The sequence below is a fragment of the Fulmarus glacialis genome, unplaced genomic scaffold, assembly GCF_000690835.1.
Source record: "Fulmarus glacialis isolate BGI_N327 unplaced genomic scaffold, ASM69083v1 scaffold14336, whole genome shotgun sequence".
Classification (NCBI taxonomy): Eukaryota; Metazoa; Chordata; class Aves; order Procellariiformes; family Procellariidae; genus Fulmarus; species Fulmarus glacialis.
Genome location: NW_009220151.1, coordinates 1 through 10,260, shown reverse-complemented (window position 1 = coordinate 10,260; position 10,260 = coordinate 1). Strand labels below are relative to the sequence as shown.

Sequence of the window (10,260 nt, the reverse complement as noted above, 5' to 3'; positions counted from 1 at the left end):
AACTAGACTTTCACTACCTTTACAGGTAGAGCATGGGGCTGAAGGAGGAACCTGTTACCCGTGATGCCTCCTGCTGTTGACAACACAAAAGTGGGACTGACTCCACCTTAGCTTCCCAAGACAGAATTTGGGGGTGGGAGGAATCTTGCAACGAAGCCAATGCGATATGAAAGTAATGCCTGAGATTCCTGGTTTTGCTCCAGGCCCTTGGTGCCAAACAAGTCTTCCTGATAACGAGGTGCAACCTGTAATCTTCTCTGCTGGGATCCCTCCAGAGCTGGGGTACTGCCAGAGCTGGAGTGAGGAAAACAAGCCTTTTTCTCAATACCCAGGAACCACCGGGCGCAAGGAGAGGAGGACAAGAGACAGGGCCAGAGCATGCTACTGCAGAGCTGCTATCCTTTCAGCCCCGGGCAGCTTGTCAGCCCTATCTCTGCCCTTAGCCAAGAAGGTACGGGCAGGCATTCCATCTCCTCGGAATGAAGGGAGGGAGGAGACAGGCTCTGAGCAGCACAATTAGCTGCTGTCTCCCAGCCAAATCCTGACCGTACCACTTTCCCTTTGCTTCCTGGAAGTCAGCAGATCCCAGTCTCTGCTCGGAAGGGAGTACCAGCTGAGGCTGGATGCTCACTCCTTCTGTTCCTCCACTTAGCTTCCCTGGAGCAGCAGGCTCTGCACCCCACAGGACACAGTGCTATGATCTCAGCTGAGATCATCATGGTCTGTGTGAATGCTGCTGCCTCTGTTCCTTTCCACTGGTGCCCATAGCCAATCGTTACCTTTAACCACCCAAGGGTAAAGCGACCTTGCCCATGGTCACTCTCTTATCTCATCTTAGAGGGGTTGCTCCTTGAGATTACCTCCCTTCTTTAAATTTCCTGCTTACAGCCTCCTAGCTGAGGTTAGTGCCTTAGTAAACACATAGCAGCAGCAAGATCCGTGCAAGGCAGAGACAGCTCTGCATTGTCTCTTGCCAAGAAGCCAGGCCCACAGCAGGGGTAAGTGTGGGTGGCTTGATCCAGTCCAGTGGGTGCACCCTGACTTACATCTGCTAAATTTCTGGCCCTCTGAGTCAATTCTTGCATGCACCTAATTTCCTAATTAGCTGGGTATTACCATCTGCATTTTCAGCACGGTGATGCTCACACTGCTGAGCTAGTCTCCCTTAGCGTGTCTTCCTCTGCCAGTTTAGAAATCATTACCCCTTTTTTTCTTCTAATCTGTCAGCAGAAAAGGGGTTAAATAGCTGTTGTGGCTACTCTCTGCATTGCTAGCAGGACTACACTTCTGCTGCTGCTGAATCACTGCTGTGCCCCTCTCCCCTGCTGTCCTCACAGGGACATACTTGACTCCTTCCTCACAAGAGAAGGAAGAGTAGCGGGAGAGTAACAAGAGCACAGCATGATACAGTGAACTAGGCTAACAGACGCAGAGATCCCTGTATTAGGAACAAATTGCATTCAGGACACATCAATCAGTCCAGTTCAGGAGTGTTTGCTTTTTTTGCCTTCCATGCCTGGCCTCCTTACTGCTGATGTTGCTTCTCCTCTGTAGTGAACTGTCCGCTAGCTGTAGCTGTTCTTGGCTACCAGCAGAGCTGCTCTGAATGATGTTTTCTTCATCTACTATCTCTGCACTCCAGGCAGGAGGCCTGTTATTTTCTTAGGGCAAACCATCTTTCTCCCCTGGTGTAGGGAGCGGGCAGTCACCTGACCTAACTGTTGGCGAGGTGCAAGCCCTACAAAATATTGAAAACATCTCAAAGGCTCTCTGGTGCAGGACCATGTCAATATATTTGAACGATGAGCCTGTATAGCGATCAGATATTGCTTCCAGAGTCACCCTGAGACACTGTGAGGTTCTCTGCATAGTAGCAACTCCAGCTAGGACCCTCTTCTCTCATCAAGCTTCTCCCCATGCTTCTCTGCAGGCCCCTTCTCTGTCTACTGCAGCCTACACCAGCACTCCTGTGGTCAGTGCTGGTAGGAGATGCTGCATTCTCTGGATAGACAATCTCTAAGTTCAGAAGTTAGACAGGGAGCCAAAGCCCAGCTTTCCTGGTTGTTTGGTTGTTTGGCTGAGCAACTGCCATGTTTGCAACGTCTCCCACACTGTGTTAGCAGGGAAGGCGCCAATGATGGGCGTAGTCAGACAGTTTGTTCCCATCTGCCTGGTGTAGCACAGTTCGTGCTCATCTAGGATATGGGTGTGTGCTGCTGGCTTCCTGCAAGGCCTAGATCCAAAACTCAGTATGGTTGGGCTAGGTCTAGGGGATGGAAAGGTTCCTCATGTCACAGAGCCACTGTCCAAATCCCCTGCTACAGTTTTTTTTTATGGGAAAGACATTAGAGCTGTCATCAGTTTGCAGCTGAGGTTATATGTATAAGGCATCAGAATGGAGAGAGCCTGGTTTTATTACAAGGGGGACATTCAAGCAATGTTTAAAAATGTAAGAAAGAAAAGTGGATATTGTGCCAGTTCTACTTCTCTACTGACTCCAGTGGCTAAGTCTGGTTGGACTATTTAATTTCAGGGAACCGAATTGATGGCAGAACGGAAGAAGCTAGGAATATAAAAGCAAGAGAGAGCGAAGTGTAATAAAGAGATTTACCTCTAGACTCCTACAGGATGAGCATGACAGGCTGTGCTGTGCTGTGCTTTCTGTTTTGTTTGTTCAAGTAAAATGAAAGTTTGTCCCACTTGAATTTATTAATCTGTCCTTCAGTGAGTGACTGATGTGCACCCGGTAGGACTGGAATTGCTTTGCATCAGCCATGCAGATGGGGAAAAAAAGGAAGAATAGTGTAATGCCTTATCCCTTTAAATTGCTAGCTATGCTGCTCATTAGGTTCTAGCTTTATTCTCCAGAGCAACTAAGTTCTTGAGTACTGACCTGTTCAAAAAGGCATTGCCAAAGGCGTTGAGTTTCCTGAACGGTTTTTTGGGATCCACCACCAACGCGTTTCCAGGAACGATTCCTTCCACATCTCCTTGCATAACTGCTATAAAGGAGTCAGTTGTAGGCTCTGGTCCAATCCTCATCCCTGGGAAATCCTGCTCCAGCAGGTACCTGTAGGCAAAAAAACAGGGTGTGGGCATGAGATGTGAGCTGCCTAAGTCCTAAATGAGTTGTACTGAAGATTGCAGTGTAATTATGAAGCTCAAGAGTATGGATCTTTCCAAGATCATTTTTAGCGCTGTCACTGAATCATTTGATAAATGTCGTGGTAGCTTTTCTACTCAGGACCTCCACATTTAAAGCTTTCTTATTTCAGGTGGATTAAGAAATTGAGAAGATTATAGCTGCTGGGAAGGGATTCTCATCACGTTTGATCACTTTGTGTATTTTAATCCTCAAGACATCTGGAACAGACTTAGCATAGCAAAGTAAAAACAGCAGTTCACTGCAATCACAGAGTTAATCCCAAAACCTTACTGGCCTTCGGTGCCAATATCAATTATTTCGCTGCTGCTCATTTCAGCGAAAATGAGCATCCAACTAATGTGCTTAGCCCCTAGTCCAAATCAGTCGCTCAATGGCAACTTCTCCTGTACTTGACTGTTGAAGTCTCAACTCTCCCTTCTTGTGTGCTTCTGCAATGCAGCTACAGGTCTGCATTACAAACTGCTCAAGCATATTGAGCATTAAGCATGTGGGTGGCAGAGTGTATCTCAGGATTTGTTATCAACCTGAACAGCACAGTAAGCACAGCATCCCTTATTATTTCCTAAGCCGCTGCCAGCCTCTCTGAAGGTACAGTTTGGCAAATTTCAGGGAAAGATAGTCACCCATGGGGCTGCAAGACTTTGAATAGGATCCTGGCAGCACATCTTGGCTTACCCTGCCAAACTCAGGGTGGGTCAATGATGTGCGTGGGACAGTTCCCTTTGGCTCATGAAGGAGCCAAATGCTATCACTGAGGTCAGGTCTGTGTGTGTGAGTGCAGAAAACATCCCACCTGCTGGTCCTGTGCTGAAAACTAAGACCATTGTGTCCATGTGGCTTGCAAAAGGGAGCTAGAACTGCTCTAGCCCTCAGTATGGGATGGTGTCGGACCACTTGACCTGGTGATAAGCTCTGGATTGTTACATGAGGAACATAATGACTGCCAGGTTATGGAAGTTAGTATAATACTGTGTTGCTTATTGCCAGCAGGTAACCGGCACTTCCTCTTCTTCCTCTTCCATTGCTTTGACCTAATCTTTAGTAGGTAGAAAGTAGAAGTAGAAAGATAAATATAGAATTGCTGTGATGTTAAAAGTATATTCAGGGGATGGGGAAAAAGGAAATGGGAGAGGGGCTGAGGATTATTCATGATTGAGACCAGTTTGTTTAACAACCAGCATTGGTTCACTCAGGTGAGTCTTATCAGAGAAGGTAAGTTCCTACATGAGGGACTACAGGACCACTGGCATGAAGGCTTGTGATAACTTTTTTGGGGGTTCCTGCTTTCACCATCATTTTAACAGAGGTAATCACCATCCAGTGTTTGAGGAACAACAAAAAATTGGGTACATTCAGCAGGGCTATTTATTGACACCATGTCAGCAAATGCATCTTCATTTCCCAACTGGATCTAAAGGTAAAACAAGCAAATGTACACCCAGGACATACTGCAAATCACTGCTACTTATCTGGCTTGGTACACATTAATGAAGAGAATGGCTGCAGCAAGAATAACTCCAGCAATGATATCTATAATTCCCTTAGGAGCTGACCACCTCCTTTATTGGTATTTTATCACATATTTTATCATCTATTTTCTTGTATCTTTCATCCAAAGTGATTTCCAAGTCCTGTGCTCACCAGAAGTGACTTCTCTGAGCAACTCTGAGATGAAACAGCAGCTGTTTAGCAGTTCTCAAAAACCTGAGATAATCCAGGAAGGATTCCACAAAGGGAACAGCCCTCTGACCTCCTAGACTAGGGTGGATACGTCCTATCTACCTAAAGCCTACGCAGGGGTTCCTCAAACTTTCCTATAAAAGTAGGTCATTACTTAACAAAAGTAGACTGCCGCTAATGCTTGTGTGTGCCACTCCCCTGGCTGGTGATCACAGTACACCTTCCTGGCAGCTACAGTAACTTATCTCTAGCTTGAAACAGCTGAGAACAAGGAGGAGCTACTTTTCTCCCACCAAGGGCTCTGTAGATGATCATATGAACGTTCTTGGCTCCATTCTCTGGAAAGCTCTTTACACTGAAACAACCATTTGCTAGGTTAGAAGCCACTTGGCCAGACTCTGGAAAGTATGTTCAGGCCTCCCAGATGGCAATTCAAAAATGTTAGCCCCTGACGGACATTGCTGTGATGCTAGTCGCTGCTGTTGGCTTTCCTCTGCTCCTGCTTTGTACTTTTCTTTTGGTCTGACATAATATATTTAAGAGTGATAAGTGATTTAAGATGGGCATTCACTGAATCCACAGAAATAAATCTTTGAGTTCTCCTCTTGCAAATACTAGAGAGAAAAGAAATAGGTAGTGATAACAAGTGTCAAACGCAACAAGTGAAGTGCTTTTGAGAAACACCCCTTACCCTTAATGCCCGGTTGCAGCCTTGCCATAACAATAACCTGCTTGTTTTTTTACAGGTTTGAGATGCACATGTAATATGATAGCTTTTGAGCAACAGGAGAAAAAAAGCCCTGGGGGCTTTGTTGTCATTTATAGACAAAGCTTCTGAGACTGTCTAAGCAAAAGTCCTGCATATAATAGCAACACTCCTCCTCCAGCCAGGTTGCTTGAAAGAATTTTATCACAGCTCCACTCAGCTAATATTTCAAAGCATTTCTGTGTTTATTTCTTGTATAAGTCTTAAAAAAAAAAAAAAAAAAAACCACCACAAAAAAATCCCCAAAAAAGTACTTTCATATAGAAGTATCTACAAGAGAACATTAATTGACTTAATGCACAACAAATGGTATGAAATCAGAGAGATGAAGATTTGCACTGCCTAGTATTGTTGCATCTATTTTAAGTAAGGCATCTCTGAAAGATTTGGGCATATTGTGCAGCAGGGTGTCTGCAGCACAAGAATCTCATTGTACGCAGGACAAATACAAGGGTATTCATTGACACTGTCTGATGGGAGGAAGGCACTAATACTAGGCAGTGACACAGGCTGCCTCTGCTAACAGAAGCAAGCTAGAGAACACATGCAATTGTCACATTTGTGGGGATTTCTGGGAGAGAAGAGCAAACAATAGCTGTGGAAAACACCAACCAGCTGAGCAATTTCCCCTGCCAGTGCAGAATGCCTTACTCTGAGCTGCTGAACACCTTCAAGGGCCTGGGGCAGTGACCTCCAGCCAGGTTGGGGAAGCCTGCAGAGAGTACCAGGCAAAGCCCGCAGAGAGTACCAGGCAAGAGGTGGATTTTTTTTTTTTTTTTTATGGCCAATCTGCTTTTTGGAGAAGTGTCTGGAGTTGGTATGTGGCTGAGAGCATCGAGCTGTTTGCCCCATTTCAGGCCTGTCCGCTGTGAGGGGGGGACGTGAGGGACAAGGGTATCAGTGCCAGCCTGGCTTTGGGTAGCCTTTCCTAGGCAGGTTTGGAGCAGCCACAGGAGCCAGGGGAGGAGATCCCAGGCTCTCCGGGCAGGAGTGCCGCAGGATGTGGGGGAAGGGGCCGTCTGCTCATGATGAGTCACGCAGGAGCCCTGCAGGATGCTGTGTGTGGCAGCAGAGGTGATGCGAAGCGGGAAAGGGAAGAAGGGCAGAGTGGGAGGAAATGGTGACAACTGCCTGGTGCAGGCAGATGAAAGGTTCTCGGCCACACGGGGAGGTCACACCAGAGCTCTGCATGTAGCCTGTGACAAACAGTCTGGAGAGGCCAGGACGTGTAAATGATTAGCTGTAGGAGGAAGGGGTGGCTATACCAGAAAAGCAAGCCATGTTGACAGTTAGTAGGGCTCTGGCAGGCTTGTTTATTTTATTAGCAGGATGGCTGGACAGGAGCCAGGATTATTTTTAGAAAAGACCACAGAATCTGAGTTAATTAGGAGAATAATGTGCTGTCCAGCACTCCCACCCTCTTACAGGAAACATAAAAAGCAATAACGTCACAGAGGCAGGCTCCAGTAGCATCCGGCTGTGGCTGTCAGATATTCCCAGGTAGAAGTGTTGCCTTGCCCTTGCCATCACAGCCTTTCAGACCCCAGCCCTGCAGAAAAGCCTCAGCCAAATGTATGCTGAGGAGAGAAATGGGAGCAAGTGAGAAGAGAGATTACAGCAGGAAGCAGGAATAGAAGAGCTGCAGTTAGTGATGCTACCTATCTTTCACACAGCAAAATAAGGCTCAGTTCTCTGGGTCCTTGAAAGCAGGGGAGAGAACAGCCTGGTTCCACTGAAAACAAGCCAGTGCTCTGGTCTCACTACACGGGCTTTGACCCACGCGACCCACCTCCCTCCTCCCTGCCTCAGCCTCTAGGAATGTTTCTCACTGCTGACCTTGACTGCCTTCTTTCTGCCATCAGCTCCTGACAAGAGAGCAACCTCACTGCAAGATGCTGCAGCTTAGGTGCTTCAGAGCCTTGCACTTCTTCCTTGTTTCACCTCAGAATCCTCAAGAACAGGGAAAGATGTTTGGGAGACAAACCCACCTCAGGTATGTGACTAAGGTCCTTTGTCCTTTTGTTTTTTTTTTTAAATGCTGTACTGGGATCCAGGTAAACTGGGACAGAGTTCATTCCACATGAGTGTTTAGTGGCACTAAGTCATCTCCCTAAATTGCATGGCAGTACAGGCAGGATGCAGAGTGGAGTGGATACATAGGGATAACACTAATTATCCACCATCCTGACAAGATTATGGAAGAGACATCCAGAGGCTGTTTCTTGCTTCACTCTAATACCAAGACATAATGGTTGTTCCCCCTCCCACTTCCTCCCCCAGTCCCCTTTAACTCCTCCCTGCTCTCAGTTTTAGCTCCCACTCGCCTTCCCACAATAACTCGGGATGCTAATCTGGTGCTTATCCCAGCTCTCTAGTGACCAGTGCCTGCAAGCTCACACTGGAAGCCTATCACGAGCAACACTCAGTTTTCTGGCACCTCCTGCCTTTGTTTGGTTGGGATCATACTCCAGACATACTACAGACCCTCACACTCCTCCTACTATAAGAGGCCCTGGGTCCTCCAATGGTTCTCAACTTTCACTTTCTTATGCACTATTTTACACAAAGAAAACTCTGCCTTCCCGAAAGGCCTTCTCAGGTCTGTTTTGCACTCCTATGAAGCAGAAGCTCCTGGTCACTTCTGCTTGACCATAATCCCTGGGTAGGCTCATCCCATCCCTGTGCACAGAGAAGAGGCTGGGAGATGAGGACACAGGCAGGAATGAAATGCACTGGTTGAAGAGAGGCTCAGATCAGCTTGCTGACAGCACAGCAAAGGACTTGCTGCCATCCCACAGAAGTGAAGTCTCAGTCTTCTCCTTTTGCCTGGAACATGCTTTAGGCACCCAAACTTCTTGCAAAAGGAGCTCAGGCTTACAGAAAAAGGACTTTACTGAACAGAGAGGGGCAAAGGCAGGAAGTCTCTGCTAACAACAGCATGCAGGTGAGACTGCAGGGAAAAGCTGATGCTGGCAATCCAGAGAGAAGCATTAGGAAGAGATGCTCTAGTTACACAGCCAGTAACCTCAGGAATGGATATTCAGCAACCTCCTCATGTTCAGGGGAAGTTCTGCTTTGAGGTGTCAGTAACCCAAAGGACAGAAAAAGTTGTTCAAATAGGTTTGGTACCAGGTCACAGAACAAAGATCTGAGGTGGAAAGAGACAACTATGTTATCCAAGTTAGCTTCTCTAATTTTCAGAAGAGCAAATCCATTTCCAACAATGTGCCAAATGCTTCTTAGTGTCATTCATGTCCCTTCACCATCTACTTGACCTGCGCACGAGAAAAGCTTTTTCACTCAAACTTTGTTTGCCAGGTGCATGACAAGGTAGCAGAAATGCATTCTGTTCTTGGCTCCTGGCCAGGGCATTAAGTAGCAGGAATATTACAGAAAACCGCCCTGCATTCTCAAGGTCACTCCTGAAGAGGTACAGTCAAATTTGATTCACCTCTCTCTACTCTCCACAGCTCCCTCCTCCACCAAGAAATACTGGTAGAACAAAGGGCTGGCTGCTTGTGGCTTGCATCCAGATTTACACTGGGGTAATTCCACAGATTTCAACACAGCCACACCAGAAAGGCTGGAATTTAACGCTAAACTTATGAATCACATAGGAAACGCAGACAGCACAGCTTCAGCTATGATCCCAAGAGAAAGGCTGCTGCAAGTTGAACTAGCAGTGTGGCTGAACAGAGATCCCTGCAACCAAGTGCAGCTGGAAAAGCTTAACCCTCTCTTCGACAGCTTCACATAAAACCTGCTGCTGGCAGCTGCCCTTTCTTTACAGTCAGGAACAAACTTGCTGCTCCCAGCATCTCAGCAGAGCAGGACACAGTTACATTAGGGCTTACTTTTGGAGCCCAGAAGATGGGCAGGTCTTTCTTGTGCGCACACACACTTCTCAAACTAGGCTCTGAGCGTTGCCTCTGGGCACAGTGCAGAGAAAGACAGACACAAGCCTGAGACACAGACCATTACAAACCCAAGCACCCACTTTAAGGTTCCCTAGGCCATAGGTTGCTCCACCACCCAACAGCTATATCACGTTGAAAAGAATGGCTGTTAGAGGGGCTACCCTGACCCGAGCAGTCATGGGGATACCCTGCGTGAGGCTTCCTGCACCCTTTGCACTTTGAACGGACAAGAGGGCCCCTAGTGACTCAATGTCTCCACGCTAATGCCCTGCCTGCACTTCTCAGCCCTGCCCCGGGCTACTTTTTGCCACGTCGGTGTTTCATGCAGTATCTCACTCTCCCTGTCCTCGCAAAGGCACACACTCAGAGTTTGAGTGGAGGTGGCTTTTCAATTGAAAGCTGTTGATGGGCACTGAGGGCACAGAAGGGGGAACAGAAGAGAGATCGAGGCGTACCACGGCTAGCAGAGACCCTCTCTGCCCCACCACGGCCCACGGGCGTCGAGGGTGCGTGCACACCCGAGAGGGAGGGAGGCAGGCAGCCAAGTTTTACCTGATGAAGGTGGTTTTCCCAGTAGAGTACTGCCCCACGAGGAGCACCATGGGCTTGTTGTCGAAGTCGGCATCCTCCAGTGCCGGCGAGTGGAACTCGTGGAACTTGTAGTGCTCTTCCAGGGGGAGCAGCTTGGTTTTATAGAGCTTTTTCAGACCCTCACTGACCGTCTGAAACAC

The 10,260-nt window shown here is 47.5% G+C and overlaps 1 protein-coding gene across 1 annotated transcript in view; it reads right to left on the bottom strand.

The window, feature by feature from the left end:
* The window catches only part of EHD3 (EH-domain containing 3), a 30,747-nt gene extending 20,493 nt beyond the window's left edge, over window positions 1–10,254 (bottom strand). Inside the window, exons 1-2 of the mRNA XM_009580665.1 lie at window positions 10,082–10,254; window positions 2,894–3,070 (exon numbers count right to left, since the gene is read on the bottom strand). Coding sequence (XP_009578960.1) covers window positions 2,894–3,070; window positions 10,082–10,131 — 227 coding nt within the window. The 5' untranslated portion in view covers window positions 10,132–10,254. The remainder of the gene's footprint in view (window positions 1–2,893; window positions 3,071–10,081) is intronic.
* Between the last annotated feature and the right edge of the window lie 6 nt (window positions 10,255–10,260).